This window comes from Podarcis filfolensis (assembly GCF_964270895.1).
Source record: "Podarcis filfolensis genome assembly, chromosome: 5".
Lineage (NCBI taxonomy): Eukaryota > Metazoa > Chordata > Lepidosauria > Squamata > Lacertidae > Podarcis > Podarcis filfolensis.
This window is the reverse complement of record NC_139608.1, coordinates 53,704,128-53,722,884: the sequence shown is the minus strand read 5'-3', so window position 1 is coordinate 53,722,884 and position 18,757 is coordinate 53,704,128. Positions and strand designations below refer to the sequence as shown.

Below are 18,757 nucleotides of genomic sequence, written 5' to 3'. Positions count from 1 at the left end.
TTGGAGGAAGCGGGATGAAAACATTTTTCTTAGGTGTTCCTTTTGTGTTATTTTAAACCAATCTTCAGTTGTTGCTGTTTTGCACTGTCTCAAAAACTATTTTTGTGGTATGTTTGTAAATCACCTTGAGAAACATGTAAAAGGAGTTTATAAACTAATACATAATAATAATAGTAGTAGTGGGTTTAGGATCTGGACTGTCAGTCTTATCATAAATGATATGGAATTTTATTAAGCTTAAATGCAAGGATTTTGGGTTAAGTTCATAGATCGCAACTTTGGATAAGATCCTATACTGTATATATATAAAATAGCTTCATTGTGACCCACAAATTACTACCAAACCTCCTACAAAATTATGAGCATGGGTCACAATGAGTTAAGCTGAACCCATCTGCCCTTTTATTAAAACAATAAACGTCAATCCCGATAATTGTCAGACATGTCTGTTCAGTAACAAAAGCACTTGCTCTTCCTTGTGTTGTGACTACTCCGGGTTTTTTAAGCTTCCAATTTACAGCTCATAAAATCAGAAGCCAGAAGTTTCCCTGCGTAACAGGACCAACCAACCCACTATGTCTCCATGGAACTGGTAAACATATCCTGTGAGTCAGAGAAATTCAGGCACATTTCACAGCAATGTGCGCAAACGTCTTCAACTGCCAGGATGTAAAGATTATGTATTCCCCTTTAATTTGTGCTGCGTGTCTGAGCAATTCAAGAAGGCACCTAAGAGTTATTATTTGGTACAATTAGCGGGGGTGAGGGGTGTTATCACCAAACTACTTTTCAGAAGGGCACTTTTTGATATAGTTATCTAAGAACCTCCCACTTCCCCAATGTCATTTACTGGCAAGATCTGCAAAGCCAAACAATTAACACTTACCAGAGCTATTGGGGCGGGGGGGGCATCTATTGGACTCTTCACCAGCTCCAAGACAAAAACAAAACTCCAGAACTTAGCACCATCTACTGCAGAGCTAATTCCATGTCAGAAAGCGTTTGCTTCTCAGTAATTATAAAACATCCCAGCTTTCCAGTCAGAAACAAGGCACGCTCTAAAGTGGAATCCAGCAGAACTGAACGCTGATCTCACACACGAGGGAATCAGCCTAGGAAAGTATCTCCAAACTCCTGCGTTCCGGGCGGCAGATCCCCCTCTGAACGGAAAGCTGCTGGGAAATTGAACCACACAAAAGGCCAGTGGCTATTAAAAAAAAAAAAAACCACTGGAGGAGCCCAGCTTAAGAAGCTCCTCCCCCGATTCTCCCAAAGGAGAAGGGAGTATCTCCAGCGAACAGGCAGTGGTCCGAAGGCATCCGAGGCTGTCCCTGGAATGTCGGCACGCCTTAGACGCCCGCGCGCCCCAGCCAGTGCGTCTTCCTAAACTGTGCGGAAAGATCCCGAAGGAGATCCAAGTGCTGCTGGATCCCTAAGAGTTTGGAGTTCACACTGGCTCCCCCCTCCTCCTCGCAAAAGCAGCGTGTGGATGTGCCAGGGAAAACCAAACACGTGGGTTTCTTCCTCTTTCTCCACCCCGCCCCTCCTTGCTCTCTCTCTCTCTCCAGCGCCTACAGAAGTTACTTTCCAGGACTTATTGAGTCATGACGAGCAGATCGCTGTTTTGAATTTTCGGCGGCGGCGGAGAAGCACTTTCCCCACGTACAGACGAGAGTTGCTCCCTCGACAGATTATAACCAAATGACGCCATTCCAACCCGGGGCAGGCGGGGGAGTTTACCTCTTAGGCGTTCTCTTTGGAGGAGAGGGGAAACACCACCATTTGCCCGCCCCCGCAGTTACGATTAGAACTGCTATGGTTAACAGCTGGTGGTGAGGAGTTGAAAGAGACGCGGGAGGGGAAGGAGCAGCGTCCCTTGATTGCGGCTGACAATGGAGTCCCCGGTTGGTGGCGGCGAGTTTCCCAGTCTGGCTGCCTCCTCGCCCTGCAAAACTCCTGACCTGCCACAAGCTGGGAAAGGGCCTTTTTGCTAGTCGCACAAGTGGGCGCTACGCCTTGCCAGCATATGAATTCGGTCCTCTTTCCGGCTCCACAGGGATTTTAGGGTAGGTTTGGGTTATTAATAATAGTCTTAACTCTGTGCATCTGTATTCCAAAGGAAGCCCCACGGACTTCAGGGAGGCTTACTCTGAAGTAAGGGGGCCTACTAAGGATTGAGGCCTAACACAGCTGCTCGCCTGGAATTCAGAAGGGTTGGGAAGCAGTGACACTTAAAATATGACATCTTTCCATTCACTACTACTGGGAAAAAAGTACCTGTGGACATATGAGGATGGGGATGAGCCAGGGTTTGTTGCATATATTTAGGTGCTGGGTAAAAACATTTCACTTCAACCAGGCCTTGGGCTAATTAACATTGAAAGTCTTTTCAAATGTGTTTGTGGGAGGGAGGTTTTCAGTTTTGTTTTGTTTGATTACGCATTTTCTGTTCTTGTTTTGTATTTTTATGTTGTGAACTGCTCTGTGATCTTCAGATGAAGGGTGGTATACAGATTTAATAAATAATATAAATAATATAGGTTGACCAATAGTAGTTCAGACTAAGTGTAGCAGAAGTTGATTTGTATACTTCAACAGGACACATACAGACAAACACGCACACACTTTGGTTTGTATGTATGTCACTATCATTAGGGAAAGCAAACTGTTGTGGGGTAGAGTGGGCAGAGAGTTAAACTTGCATTGTAGAGGCCTGGGTTCAAATCCTCATTCAGGCCTAAAACTCGCTAGAAGACCTTGGGCCAGTCATCTTCATTCACTCAAACTTGCCTCTCAAAACCATTGTGAGAATAAAACGAGGGCAATTCCTAAGGATGCACCCCTTGCTTCTTAGAAAAAGTTTACACAAACATAGTGGAATTGAAACAGTCAAAGAGATAGTAAAATAGTACAAATGCTCTGTCTAGGGTGGATATGAGAGCTTGGTCTTGTACTCCTAGGGTATTCTGGAGCAATCCCCATCCCCAATCCAGAAAATCAAAAAGAGAAGATTGGATGGATGGATCACCTTTCTTTTGCTGTATGTTGCCTTGTCTCTAGTTCTAAAAAAACTCAACACTGACTCTGGTATGACAAGAAACAGAACTCCTAACAAAGCAAAGCTGTTACTGCTGCTGGTGGAAACTATGATTCCCTCACCTCCTCTAAGATCAATAAGCACTAGGAGCTGGAAAGAAGAGCAAAGTGAATAAAACTTTTTGTTTTATGCCAGGTTTCTTTTGATATTTTAGAGCAGGGATGGGGAACATGGGGCCCTGCATGTGTTGCTGGCCTGTCCCCAAAAACCTATGAAGGGCCACAGTTCACCTCTGCTCTGGAGGAAACAACCTGGCTGTGTTCTGTACTTGATTGCTATACACTCAGATGTCCTTTGACAAGAAAGAGTCAGCCATCTGTACTAAAACACCTTCTAGAACTAGCCCTGCCATAGAGCAGGCAGAAGCACCATCGGGTATGGTTAGATGAAGGCACGAACAGATGTTTAATAGTGTAGCAAAACTTTTCTTTTCAAGTGTTAGGCCTAGATAACACATGCATTCTTAATATACTAGTAAGCCAGCACCTGAAAGACAGAAAAATAAGAGGATACACTCTACAGAAGCAACCTACTTTGGCAAAAGACTTAACCGATAAGTGAGTGATCTGTTGGATTACAGAGAACACTTTGTTGGCATGGGAGAAAAGTAGCTCTTAATGATTAGCTACATAGAAAGCGAAGTTAGCTAACAGTGTTTCCAGTCCCTTGAGGAAGATAATAGCTCTGTCAGAAAGAAAAGATCTGAATTGTCAATGCATTGCATTGTTTGTATTATAGTCTGCGATGATGGCTCCTCTTCACTGGGCATTTTCCTCTAAAACACCCTTGTGTATTGAAGGACTTCCATATCCCAATGTGTGTACCAAGAAGCCTTTATGCTGTGATTCTTGATCTTTGGGTATAAGGGGCATTCCACACTTGATTTCTACTTTACAGCATGTTATGTAGTCTGTACTGATATGTTAAGCTTTCTGGGGCACGGTGGGAGCTTCATTTTGTAGAACTCATGCTTTGCATGTAGACATCCCAGGTTCAATCCCAGCTTGTGCAGGTAGGCCTTGGAAAAGCCTCTGCCTGTAACCTTGACAGTCAGCATAGATAACCCTGAGCTAATACTGACTAAGGCTCTCTGACTCAGTAGAACACAAAAAAAAAATTTTTCCTTCCAGTAGCACCTTAAAGACCAACTAAGTTAGTTCTTGGTATGAGCTTTCGTGTGCATGCACACTTCTTCAGATACACTGTATCTTCAGATACAGTAGAACACAGCTTCTCATGCTCCCAGGATCACCCCTATGATTCTAGGGTGGCTTGCAGGCATCCCCTTTGAGTAGTAGTATCTGAGAAGTTAAGCGCTCAGTTGCTATGATACACACGTTCATTTTTCTGCCCTCCGTGAAGTCAAACCAGTTTTGTAAGTTTCTGTAGCACTTCAAGTACTGCACAGCACTTGAAAAAAAGCCCAAATTATCTTCCAGCAAGAGAACCAAATAGGCACTTAAATGAGTACTTTGCGGATAATTCCTGTGACATGACTCATCTATCAAAGTGCGCTCTAATCCTTGAAATTTATGCCCTAATATATTTGTTAATCTTTAAGGGACTAAAGGACTGTTTTTAAGATGTTACTGGTGCCCAGAGTTTCACCGCCTGGTCTGCAGGTGCTGGTTGGCAGGCAGATGTTTGCAGCTTGGAGGAAAGGAGGAGAGTCATGGTCCATTGTGTGTACAGTGGTACCTCAGGTTAAGTACTTAATTCGTTCTGGAGGCCCGTTCTTAACCTGAAACTGTTCTTAACCTGAAGCACTACTTTAGCTAATGGGGCCTCCTGCTGCTGCTGCGCCACCAGAGCACAATTTCTGTTCTCATCCTGAAGCAAAGTTCTTAACCTGAGGTAATATTTCTGGGTTAGCGGAGTCTGTAACCTGAAGCATATGTAACCTGAAGCGTATGTAACCCGAGGTACCACTGTACAGTCAAACATGGCATGGGCATAGTAGAAGCTATATAAGCCTCACCTCCACAGTTTCCAGTACCCACTTTACCCACCCTGGTTCGTAGTATGGACTTTCGCCAACCAAGTAGGAATTTTGAGTTCACTTGCACATTGGTCTCTGTAAGCACGTTTTTTCACCTACTCCATACTGCGGTCATACCAGTTTGGTTTGTAATTGATAAGTAAATTCAGTCACTTTGGCATTTGTGTGGGAATTTGGGCTTGGTGAACACTCTTAGGCACCCTTTGTGTGATGGGTGATCCCAAAGCCTACCGCTCTGGAACCTTCGGGGCCAACCTGTATAACCTACTTTGGGGGCCCAAGCTAAGAGGGGACAGGAACACCTCCTCTCTCATCTCTAGAGGGATATCTTGCTGCCCCTCCCCTTTGAAAGGGTGGGCACCCTAGCATATTGCAGGCCATACCAAGGTATTTCCCTCACTGTTTTGGTTTCTCTTGCTGCTGTTAAGCATTACAGTGGCCTGCAGTGGTTAAAAGGCAAAGGTAAAGGACCCCTGACAGTTGAGTCCAGTCGCGAACGCCGCTGGGGTTGCGGTGCTCATCTCGCTTTACTGGCCGACGGAGCCGGCGTTTGTCCACAGACAGTTTTTCTGGGTCATGTGGCCAGCATGACTAAGCCGCTTCTGGTGAAACCAGAGCAGCACACGGAAACGCCTTTTACTTTCCCGCCAGAGTGGTACCTATTTATCTACTTACACTCTGACGTGCAGTGGTTAGACTATATCTATTGTTTATTGAACATTCATTATGTTTAAATGACAGTAACACAGCAAAGAGCATTCATTCTGATTTGCTTGTGGGGTGTTTATGTATCTTCCTGTTATTCATTCACCCCATCACTTTCCAAAAGACAAAAAGTCTGCTGCTTGTTTGTTTTTAAGTGCATTTGTTGCACTAGAGTGACAGCTCACTTTAATCTGATTTAATTGCGCAAACCCAAATTTTTGCTATGTGCTTGAATCCCTGCTGCAGCATGGTGGCAGTCTGGAGGGACACCCCTAGATTTTCATGAACTACCCTTTTCACTTTGTACTGGGTTCTTGAGGAAATATTAATTTCTTTTTTTTGATACTATACTATTTAGCCTCATTCCTCAACTTAGCAGCTATGGGTGTCTTTTTGTAGGCCAACAAAATGACTCAAATAGTGCTATCTTATGCATGATTACCCAGAAATAAATTCCAGTGAGTTACAAGGACTTAATATTCAACTCTAGCTCCAATTTTAGCTGAGCATATATGTCAATTTTCCGATACAATTTCTGAAAACTGAAGTGGAGCCTTATATTTAAAACCACTTCCTGCTCATGAATTTAAAACTCTTGGGAGTCATTTGTGGTGACTGAAAATTAGAGCCATGTACATATCAGGAGCCGTGGTCTTGAGGGTTCTTAAGAGCTTTCCCTTTCTGTTCCAATTTGCATCAGTGTGATTCTGGGGTTTTGAATCCCTGAGACATATAAACCCCTGCAAACCTAAGCAATGAAATGTTCCATGTAGCCACCAAAAATTGGCTGAATGCTATGAAATCATGACATTTTGCATAGTTTCCAGCTGAAAACAAAAGTTGGCTCAAGACAACTTGAAAGACAGCCAGAACTAGAAGAAAGGATTTGTCATCGTCATCCCCCACAAAAAAAAAAAAAATCAGTAATCAATCTGCCTTTTTCATGGGCTTGGTGACAAAATCCAAGAAGTGTTTTTTTGCATTCCATTCAAATATTGTCAGTTGTTTATAATATACTAATATTTCAAACCAATAAAACCCCTAATATGTCCCTTTATCGGCTCTTCATGGGGTATGGGATAATGACCTCCTGGTACAGGCTAGCATTTGGCTTTGATTTAGGCTAAAGAACAGGGCTTGGGAACCTACAACCCTTCAAAAGTTATTGGACTCAAAGTTGCATCAGCTCCAGCCAGCAAGACCAATGGTAAGGGAAGATGTTAACCATGGTCCGGCAACTTCTGGAGAGCCACAGGTTCCTCATCCCTGCTAGAGAAGCATTTGGTCCTATGTATGAAAGCTCTCTTCCTCTCCATTTGTAAATATACTGCATTTCGCCCTCACCTTTGTTTTCTCCTCCTTTCACATTTGCACCTGCAGTGAAGATTCCACCAAAAAGCTACATAGTATCGTGAAACCTTTGCATAGCCACCCAAACCAAGCAGATGGCAGGGGCCATTAGAGCACAGCTAATGCAAATCTTAACTCCTGGATTTGGTGTAGAGCAGGCATAGGCAAACTCGGCCCTCCCGATGTTTTTGGCCTACAACTCCCATGATCCCCAACTAGCAGGACCAGTGGTTAGGGATGATGGGAATTGTAGTCCCAAAACATCTGGAGGGCCGAGTTTGCCTATGCCTTGTGTAGAGACTACAGCCATCCCTGAAGGCAATGATGGACCACTGGGCCCAGCTAAGGTGTGATATCCAGCAGCCATGGCTACAGTTAGCCTGCTTCTACATTACTGCTTCTACATTACTGCACTTCCTGGATGAGTGACCAGCTGGGAACCATGTGTATCTTGAGTTCTGTGATGGAAGAAAGGCTAGGATATGAAAGCAAGGAAATAAATATTTCTATTGAGCCCTTGCTCTGTGCTTTGTTTGACCAGCTGCTGTTGCTGACAAGCCTTCTTGCATTTCTTCCTAACTTGCTTCTGGCATGCATTCTAGGTTCACGTCAACTCCCTGGGAACCAGCCCTACCCCACCCCCATTTTGATTTCTGTCTTCCCTAGACTTTGGAAGACTGGTTTCCTGCCTTCAGCCTTCTTTTCTTTCTTTCTTTCTTTCTTTCTTTCTTTCTTTCTTTCTTTCTTTCTTTTTCGCCTAGACAGGCAACCATGCTTCATTCGTTTTGCTTCAGCTTCTTTACTTGTTAAGATCTCTGGCTTGGATTAAACTGTGTCCATCCTGGTCCTATCATATTCCCAACTAGTCGTTCCTGACCCAAGTTCCTAATATAGGTCCATCACACTGGAAACTGGTGGAGGGCTATCCACCAGTTCCAAGCACTCTTTTTATAAATTAGCTCAAACTTTTGCCTGTAAATATGCCTAAATAAAACTTGTAGTCAACAGACAATCTGCCTTTCATTGTGAGGCTAACCCACTTGTTAGAAAGTTTCCTTTGAGAAGCCAGGGCAGCTTTTCTCTGCATGCTGCGGAAGCTATTATTAGCTGTGGTATTTCTAGAAGGAAGGGAGTGCCTAACAGACCTATCACTGCAGTGAATTTCAAAAACTTCATCTAATCACAAAAGTGCCCTGAACTTGAAAAGTATTATACTGATAATGCCTGTCACTGATCTATAAAGGGGACGAATGTAACGGAAGTGTGCAGACTCTAGATGAGTTTCTACAAGATGAAGATGTAAAGCAAGCTTCTCACATTATTACAATACCTGCAGCATTGGTGCATCGCCTGCTGCTTTGGGGGCCTCTAGAAGGCCAGGATTCTAATCTAACATACACACCCAAACAACACAGAGATGTGCTTTGAGGTGCTGAATATAGGATTGCAGTCTGAATCGGCCCCATTATATTAAATGGGACCTACTTCTGAGTGGGTCCAATGATCGAGAAAGAGGCCATAGAGGAAAAAGATGGGCAGGTAGTCCTGGAAGGTAGTCCATCTAGCAGAAGGAAGAAACGGACCTTAAACCTCTGTGCTATTGTGAGATATCTTCAGAAGAAGAAAAGGCTGAGGAGTAAACCCTACACAAATCCCCACTTTACTCCCCAAGGTGCACTCCATTGTCTTAAGACAGACAGATGCCAACTTTTGAGTTGACATGTACAGGATTGTACAGTTAGGGTAATAGCTGCATCTTCAACGGCAACAGATCACAGCACTTTCCATGCATACAAGCTTGGGCATATATGGAAAAATACACAGTAAAACGCTGATAAATTTTCCACGAGGGCTTCTTTTTTTGGGGGGGGAATCACGAACTGATGTGGAAACGCAGAGAACTGAACTTAAGACTGAGGAAATGAGAGATTCGCCCGCCACTACCACAAATCAGGTGCAGCAGAGGATACTGTCCATCTGCCAGCCTGGTCAGAGGCTTCGTTTTGTCCTTCACCTCAGGTGGCAAAATGTCTTGGGCTCACCCTTGGGAGGCTACATTTGAGTGTAAAAGGGGTGCATGGAGGGAGGCTCTTACCCCATTCAATTCCAATCCCTTTTAAAGATTAAAGTTACCCACCCAAAGTTGTTTTTCTTTTCCATCTGTGTGAGTGGGGGGGGGGGAGAAGACATGGAGTGCCTGAAGCTCTCCTGTATCACCAGACATGTGAAAAAGTAGCTTGGGCAGGTAAATCTGAACTGGGAAAAATGCCAGAGAGGAAAGAGTTAAGCAGCCGCTCCCTGTCTGCCTTATTTCCACTTGGATACAAATTTGGGTTATTAAAAAAAACAAAAAAAACCCACTATGGAGGATAGAATGACAGAACACTGAGTAACATAGAAGTTTGAACTTTAAAAAGGTAATTTTCACCTGAATCAGACTAATTACTTGTTTGCATCTTCCTCCCTTCCTCCCTCTCTGGCTTGAGTCATTAGGAACTCTTCGTTCTAGAGGTGTTCCTTCTCCCCTGGACAGGTCCCAAGCTTTGTGAAATACTATACCAGCAAACAATACTTAGTAGCTGCTCTGTGTTTTAAGCAGGCCTGATGAGTCACACACCAGAAATCTCATGCATGCCCCAAGTGTACTTGCCCAAAGTTTTAAAACAGGCAGCTTTTGCCCACACATACCTAAAACTGAACACACTCCTGCTGATGGCTATTGAAACACCACCACCACCAGGTGGAAAACATTGGATCCAAATGACAGAGGGCACAGGATAGCAACAATAAGAAAGAAGAGGGGGGAAATTCCAAGGATGGTCTGTGGCCAACGTTGCAACATAACATTAGGGTGCCTATAATACTTCAGTGAAAGTAACCCTATGAGTGGGCTGTACAGAGCACTATAAAAAGCAGGAGTGGGCAAACTGTTAGCAGCTACAGCTACTCTTCCTCCTGTAAATGTGCATTCCTGTAATAAGCAAGTCTGGGCAAAGACAATTTCCCCTCTTAATTGCCTTGGGAAGTCCTTGATTCTTGAATCTCTGCTTCACATTCTATATCCCTATCTCTGCAGCATACAAAACGTACATATCCATAGGCGTGGAGCATTAAAAAAATCTGCAAAAAGCAACAGCTGCTGCCACATGGGACAAATACTCAGACAGAAAAAACAGGTGATAACAAATTCTTGACGCATGTGCAAGCATGAAGCAATGGAGTTATGAATTGCAGCTGCTGCACATGATACAGCCCAGTTTGCCACAGGTATCCAAGTATGCCACCCATTATTTTAAAACGGATGCACACTCTGCCCTTTATTCTCTCTGAGTGTCTTGAGCAGATACACCAGGCTTCAGCAAACTTTTTCAGTAGGGGGCCGGCCCACTGTCCCTCAGACTTTGGGGGGAGCCAGACTATATTTTTTTTTGGGGGGGGGAGGGAATGAACGAATTCCTATGCCCCTCAAATAACCCAGAGATGCATTTTAAATAAAAGTACACACTCTACTCATGTAAAAATACGCTGATTCCCAGACCATCCGCGGGCCAGATTTAGAAGGCGATTGGGCTGGATCCGGCCCCCAGGCCTTAGTTTGCTTACCCATGAGATACACAAACCAGCTGTACCTTATTCAGAAAGGAAATGTAATACATCTACCATATAATACAGCAACGAAAAGCAAGGAGCCAAAGAACAATGCACTAGGCATTTTGAGGCAGTCAAAAGCTTCAACCTGCATAATTTTTCCTAATGCATCATTTCTCATAAATCTCAGAATTTCTCCAAAGCTGTCAGATATTTCCCTTATGAAATGTCACAGCTTCTCCTCTGAAAAGTAGAAGCACAAAGGGCAATTTGTTTTTGAAGCAGCTATATAGTATATTCCATGTGTGTCATACATGCTTACTAAGCAGCTGTTTATTACAAGCCCAACTGGAAAAAGCCACACACACCCCAAGTATGTGACAACAGCTAAGGCTACTGTTTACACAACCTGCCTCATACTGTTTATATGATCTGCCAAATGCGCCATATTAATATGACATGAACAGTATTGCAGGTAGGGCAATTCTTAAGTAAGAGGTATCAAAGCTCACATCCCTCTGGAATGGCTTCTGGACACCCAAAAGGTGAGACATTTCCCACCAGCATATCATCATGCAGAAAGGTTCACCCTACTAAAATGTTGTATGTCAGCCAGCTGTCAATGGTGCAAGAAGCTCTTCTCCCCCTCCTCATTTGGAAGTCACACTATCTAGCCTGGAAACACTTGCCTTAATTCCAGATGTGTAAGAGCTGCTGTGCTTACTTGGGTGGAGAGGGAAGGGAGGAGAAGGAATGCAATGTTGCATTAAAACACGCCCTATTATTAATCTGCATGACCCAATGCTGAATCCTAACACTAAAAAAGAGAGTCAACCTTGCTAAATGTCAACTTAAATTATAAGTACCAGTTGCAAGCTGTAGGAACCCCTCCATTTCCTTTTGTTAATTTATCATCACTGGCGCTACAAAGTGGCAGTGAAACCAACATGCCATTTTAGTGTCTGATACATGCACCTGCGAAGAACAATTCTTTAAACAGAGCAGTACCACCCTCTGAAAGAGTTAGTGCTGTTCACTGTACCTTTCTATTCGGACGCCTTCTCTTGCCTCATCTGAGGTGCCTTTGGCTGCTAGCTCTACAGCGTCCTTCTCAGGTACAGCAAGGAGAGTGTGACAGAGCTCAGGAGAATTGCTGAGGTTATGGAAAAAGGAGGGACACTGTTAGAGGAGAGGAAGGCCATCATGTCATAGGCTTGAGAATTATTCATACAAAGCTTATCCTAAAATTTGGAGTACATATATTTTTTTAACCTACAAAATACACTTAAGTTAATAATAAAGGTTAATCATTGGTGCAATATACACCTTGGCTATCAGTGGGATTAGATTTTTTAAAAAATTAAAATATAGCTCTAGGAATGGAGATAAAAGTTAAGGACTGTAACCAGTGACTAACTTAAATCAATTACCCCCCCCCCCAAAAAAATGTACTCCAAGAATGAAGAATAAGATGCAACCCTAAAACATCTTCCTCACTTCTGATCCTCCAAGTTTGGGAGGAGGGGACGGAGAGAAGCACATTGTGTCAATCTACTGATTTTCTCCCTGGCCTGCAGCTTTTAATGGCCCAGGTGCTCCCTCTGTGGGAGAACCAGGCAACCAAAATATCCTGGACATGCAAATCTCAGATTAAAAATCCCACACATCTGAACACCTATTTTGACTGCAACAATACAATATACCAACTGAAATCCCGATGAGTCAAATGAAACACTGGTTATGTGCTATTTGATAATAAAGCATTCCATCAATGGGGCATTTCAGAATACTAGAGCACCTTGGAATACAAGTTTGAGTATTTCAGGGATATTTTACAACAGCAGAGTAAAAAACCCCTGAAGGTTATACTTTTTCATGTATATAAGAGCTGGCACTTACAAACAAGTCTACACTTCTCAGTACTGCAAGGCTGCCTGGTTTTTAGGTATTAGGGAGGGACTGAAAACTAAGAAATCACAGCATGTCTGGGCTAATAAATAAGTGGAGGGGGTTGCTGAAACTCCAGCTTTGACAGGTCCCAGACTATGTCAATACTCCCAACAACAATGTGCATTTTCCCTAACTAAGACTAACATTTCCTGAGAATAATATTACAGTTTTTCTCCAAGTAGACTGCAAATAAAATAGAAACTATACCCAGCTTAACTCTATGCAATCAGTAAGTGAATCAATCTACCTTCAAGCCTGAACTTCAGCATGCAGATAAATCTCTTTTACGGTTAATTTTAATTTAAAATAGGTACCTTTCAACAGGTAATTCTCTAGGGAGGCTGTGCTCAGATTCAGGGAGTGGAGTGGTTGATCCCTCTTCCTGGACATCCTGAAGGGGCTTCTCATCTGCTAAATTCTCTTCTCTGCATTGATTTGCAGAAGCAGTTTCAGCAGCATCCGTACACACATTTTGCTCCATCACTTGAACAGCTTCTGAATGCTTTTTGGCATCGGTCCCTTGATCACATATGTTGGATTGCAGAGCCGAGTCACCTATATCAGTGACTGATGTGCTGGTAATACCCGTTTTAGGGGTGTCAACAGAAAGACGTGCTTCTGTTTCTGCTGTACTCAGCATGATGTCATTTGCTTCTGCCACACACCCCTCAAGTACACTGGGTTCTGCTTTGCAGTCACCTAAAGAACCACCATCAAGATTTACTTCATTTTTTAAGTAATCGATTAGCCCATGTACTGCTGTGTCTGGTCCTTGCTTTTGCTCCTCAGCATCAGTTGGTACCTGCGGGCATTTTGTACTGTCCATGGCATCCTCCTGCTGCACCACAGATGCTTTGTCCTCAACTGTAGTCCCATCCCAAGGATAGTTGCAGCTGGATTCCTTCTGATTTTCACCAGGCAGCACCTCAGACTGTTCCATTTGTTCTTTCTGTGCACAAAGGTCATCTAGAAGAGACGACAATACTGACATGTTCTGTAGATCAGTGGCACTCTCTTGGTTTACCTGGTCTTCACTTGGCACTGGGTCGTGGCATTTGTTTCCATAATGTATTAGCTCTTTAGATAAACCTGGTTCTGCATTACACAGACTAATCAAATTACCTTCCTCTGCCTTTGCAGTGGTAGTTCTGTCAAGATCACTCTTAGGGACGACTTCTGAAGAGGCAGCAATCATTGCAGGCGGGTCATTGTCAGAAGGAGAAGGCAGGTTACAAGAATCTGCAGGTTGCTGCTTCCCTGCTTCCAGACTCATTTGATTCCTATCAATGTCTCTGCTCACAGCACTAACACATCCACTTTCCTCTGCCTTCAGCGTTCTACTGCTTGAGCTCTCCACTTTGCTGTCAAACTTTGGGGAACTTGTCAAAGGTTCTTCACTGAAACCAAAATCATTGATAGGGATCTTTTCTGAAAAGGCATCTGGCAAACTGTATTCCTGAGTGCTTGCCAATGGTTCTTCCTTCTCTTTAGCAGCTTCGTTGAAAACCCCAGCCTCTAAAGGCAACACACAGCCTTTGGTTTTCTGATCACTCTCTGGTTCTCCATTTTTATTGCTTCCATCTCCTTCTTCCAATGCTTGCTTAAACTCTGGCATTTCTCTAGGTGCTGGGCTGTCATCCTTGTCACTGGCACTGCTTTCAGCTGAAAGGTGGGGTAGCTCCGTAGTCAGAGCACTGTGAACTGTATTTTCAAATATTTTGCTAATATGCTTCCTGAAATCAAAAAAGCCAATGCCGAAGGACCTGGAAGTCGAAGAATCATGCTGTTTTTCAGAGGTCTCTGCAGGCTGCATGGGAGTCTCTGTTCCCATCTTGGGGATGCTGAAATTCTCTACAAAAACACACTCGCTCTTTCCTGCATTTTCTCCTGTGTTTTCTACTATCTCATTGTGCTTGTCATCTACACAGGTGATATTTGTTGCAACACCCTCATTACAGCCTGCTTGCTTACTGAGAGATGAAAGGCTCAGAAGCCGCTCTTCTAAGCTTGAAAGGCTGAAGAGAGATTCTCCTGAGCTGTCAAACTGCTGGGCTTTGAAGCTGACATCATATTCTGCTCCTTTTGTTTTAATTGCTGAGATCTCGGCCTGCATCTTCTTGAAATTAAACAGTGACAAACTTCCTTTGGACTGCCCGGCCCCAGCAGGGTCCTGTAAAGTTAAGGCACACTCTTCAGAAAAGAAACTTGGGTCGGGAATCACAGAGTCTTTTCCTGGGGCTGTCCCTGTGAGAATATTGTCTGAGTGTACTGCTTTAGGCCTTTTTGAATCTGTTGTTCTTTTGTCTACTGAAGTACCATCTAAGTGTAAGGCTGTAGCTGCTGCTGCAACCTGCAAATCAGGACTGGTCCCAAACAGCTTCTGGCATTCTGTAAGTTCTTTTTGTAATTCATTCACAATACCATGATGCATGCAGTTCGTAGGCTGTTGGCTCACTCTGGTGTCCCAGTCACTTGAAAATGCCGGCGGAGCTATTAAGTCTACTTGAGAGCCAGCCAGCAAAAAGTCAGCCTTTTGAGTACTGTCTGTATCGATGGAAGCAATTTCTGTGAGCTCAGGAGTTATAGGAGGATATTCCTTTCTTCCTGCTTTTTCAGCAGCCATGAAAGTTAAGTCCTGTTCATCATTTCTTTTTTTTACAAGTTCATCTTTCGTGGTAATTCCGTCTAATAAATTAAAGTTCTCTTTTATTTCTTCTGCCTCTGAGCCTTTTTCTGCCAACTCTGTAACTTTCGACGGCAGGGCAAGATCAGTCCTGTTGCTCTCAGAAGCATCCTCTGCACTTGGCATTTTAAAATCCACTAGCAAGGTCTGTGGCTGTTCAGCATCAGCAGTGACAGTTTCCTGCACCCCTGGGATACATTCTGCAACACCTGTGTTGTTTTTACTTGTGCTGTCTGTCAGCCCACATAAACCACCCAACTGCTCATTTATCATGTCATTGGGATCTGCTCCTTCATGAAGACTGTCTGAAATCAAAGAATTCAAATTAGGGAGTTCTTGCTTAGATTTGCATGCTACTTCTTTGTTAAGGCAGCTTTCCTCCACCTGTGGGTTTATTAGAGTTTTCAAGTTTCCGCTTTGCACAATATCTCTCATGGATTCAGAAATACTTGGCAAAGGTGCGTTTTTATCTGTGACAGCTGTGGAATCATTTTTCATCTCCAGCCCGCAAACTATTGTTTGGGGTTTGTGCAGAATGTCTATAAATACTTTCATTTCACTTTCACACAGTCCCTGAAGGCTGCTGGGTGCATTTAACTCCAGTGAATGCTCTCTCTCAGATGTTTCCCTGGTCTTTTGTTCCTCGGGACCTGCCACGGTTTTAAGGTTGTTGCAATCCAAGTTTCGGAGTTCTGCATTCAAACTGTGCTGTTGATCGCTGCAGAAAGAGGGAAGGGACTGTGAGCTGTCTTTCAGGTCCACTTGTGGAGATGGGATCAAACCATCCTCCACTTGTTCCACATCCACAACCTTGCTGGGAAGAGCTTCTAGAGATGCTTCAGTCTCACTGCTATTTAGTGGATAATTAGGCTCCCATATGCTGCCATCATGTAAGTTCCCCAGTGTCTGCTGCTGGCAATCAATCTCCACAACCCCTGAGCTGCCAGAATAATCCTTTTTCATACTTTGGTCATTGGCTTCAGTCACTTGTTCCTGCTGCTCTTGCTGCGGGGAGGCAAAGTTGCTTTCGAGTTTCTGTGCCAAAACGGTATCGGTTGCCTGACTTTTCATTTCTGTTTTGTATTCTTCATGCCTGTTTTCATTCCCCTCTTTCTCATCTGCAGTACTGCTTTGCTCAGCAACAATCACAGGTACACAGTCAGCATCACTGCCACGTATCTGGCTGGTTTTTTTGCTTTCAGAATGGGATGTGTCCTCCTGGTTTCCTGCTTTTCCTAATGCAACACATTCAGCAATCGGTGCCCATTCATTTATGTCCAGAATTGCCAGCTCTGCTTCAGGAACTGGTGTTTTTTCTGCCAATGTTGCATTGCCCTCAGATGTTACGTCATGCGTAGTGAGGCCTTCCAGCTCCCACACACTTCTTTCAGCAAGCGTGCCCTCCCAGGATCCCTCTTGCTTATTTTGCATAACATCATTGTCCTCAGACTGCAGCAGCAGTGAACCATGTGCCTCTTCTAAACAAACTTCCTCTGCCATTTCACAGGCAAGGAAGCTGAGCGGCAGGTCTTCTGCGCTGGGGTTTAAAAGATCACAGCTCTGTGAGCAATTTTCCCCTTGTAAACTTGGTGCTTCAACAGACAGAAGACTTTTATCCTCTTTGTCGCATGTGTCTGTTTTCTCTCTCTCCGAACCCTGACTCAGTTCTGGCAAATGATCTTCGGGTGCATTCAAACTATGTTCTGAACTGAAATCCTTCTCTGACGTGTCGCCACTGGCATCATTTCTGAAACTATTTTCTAGAGAGCTCCAGTAATCATTCCAGTTACCATCAGGGCTGTCTCGTCTTTTGTCAGTATCAAAGGAGAGCAGCGTCCCTTGAGAACAGACTGCCTCTTCACCTGCAATCGAACTAGTTAAAACTGGCCTCTCCTGACTTCCACCCTCTCCCAAAGAGAGCTCTTTGTTTTCCTCAGATACTATGTTTTCTTTTTTAATGAGCTGTGGAAGCTCCGTCTCACTGGTGAAGTCTTGTGCACTTCCCCCCAGTGACAGCCCTTTATCTACCACAGAATCTTCCTTCATCAAACACAGAAGCTTTTCTGGGTCAACCACAGCAATGTTTTCTCCACATTCAGTTAGTAAGGTATCATTGCTGCTGGCTGGCTCTGCTCTGTTCTCAGACGCAGGGCTTTCTTTTTGCTTTTCACTTTCCTCACACAAAGGGGACCCACTGGAAGGCTCAGAGGCAACCAACAAATCCACAACACGACTCTCACTTTTGGTAACAAGTAGCGTTTGGGTTTCAAGACTTTGGGCTTGATCGGGGCATTCCTTTTCAGATGGAGAACTCTTGTCCTTTTCTCCTATCATGTTTGTCAGGGGCAGATCTGAAGCAGTAAATGACAAGCTGGGCATTGCAGGACCAGCCTCAGATTGCTCCTCGTTCTTGGGAAAAACTTGGTGGGGTTCCTCCTTTCTGCTTATTGCTGCATCACTGCTACATTCACGAATGGCGGCACTGAACTCATCAGAACTCAGACCATCAACAACTGCTCCATATTTTTCAACGTGCAAACCTCCTGTTGTGTGATAATTTGGGATTAAGGTCTCCTTTTCCATTGTCAGGCTGTCTGCACCATCTGCATTCTGTCCATCTGGTTTTACCACAGCCTGCTCTTTGTGACCCACTTCCAAAACTCCTGCCTCTTGGCTGGTCTCTTGAATGTTACAGTCGTCTCCCTCTGCTTCCCTCTCGGGTAATGGGATGACATGTGCCTCTCTCTTGCCACCCGTCTGTTCACTCTGCTGTAATGGGTCTAATTCAGTTGAGGTGGCTGGTGCAGTTCCAGCTCCTGGAATCCAGCCAACATCTGGCAAATGAGTCAGTTCCAAACCAGCATTACCTGGATCTCGCTCATCCTTTAGTGGAAGAGGGATAGCAGGATGCTCTGTATCGGAGCGACTGTCCAGAGATACAGCAGGAACACTGCTTATGTCTTGGTCATTCACAGAGGTTGGGTATGACACAAGGGCAAGCAACCCCGCATGGCTTCCTTCAAGACTTGCTGCAGCGTATTCTTTAGGATGCTCCACCAAAGGCGGGCTTTTGTCTCTTTCTTCCTTGGCCTGTTCCAACATATCAGACGTGGCTTCCGCTCCTCGTTCGTGCAGGACATTCCCCACTGCTGTCACATCTGGTGGCATTACAAGTGCGCTTGTGCTGGGAGATTCTTCAGCAACATTGCTATGGAGGCCTTCGTTACTAAGGCTGCCAACAATGGAAATGTTTATATTCATTTCAGAATTGGCAATGGAGTGCAACACACATGAAAAAGAAAGACTCACACCACAGAGGTTTCAAAGCCATGCAGGCGCATGCACTGAAAAGCTGGGCTGTCTGCTTTCACAAGGCAAGAGACGA

The 18,757-nt window shown here is 44.2% G+C and overlaps 1 protein-coding gene across 37 annotated transcripts in view; it reads right to left on the bottom strand.

The window, feature by feature from the left end:
* The window catches only part of TACC2 (transforming acidic coiled-coil containing protein 2), a 153,923-nt gene that overhangs the window by 104,156 nt on the left and 31,010 nt on the right, over positions 1 to 18,757 (bottom strand). For 25 of the 37 annotated variants that reach the window (XM_083616766.1, XM_083616767.1, XM_083616805.1 and 22 more), the window contains 2 exons: positions 13,004 to 18,604; positions 11,782 to 11,892 (listed from right to left, as the gene is read on the bottom strand). The exons of 5 other annotated variants lie outside the window; for them this stretch is intronic. In XM_083616766.1, coding sequence (XP_083472892.1) covers positions 11,782 to 11,892; positions 13,004 to 18,604 — 5,712 coding nt within the window. Of the gene's footprint in view, positions 1 to 886; positions 1,855 to 11,781; positions 11,893 to 13,003; positions 18,605 to 18,757 lie in introns of those variants that run through there. 7 more of the 37 variants (XM_083616784.1, XM_083616800.1, XM_083616796.1 and 4 more) reach the window with 2 other exon arrangements.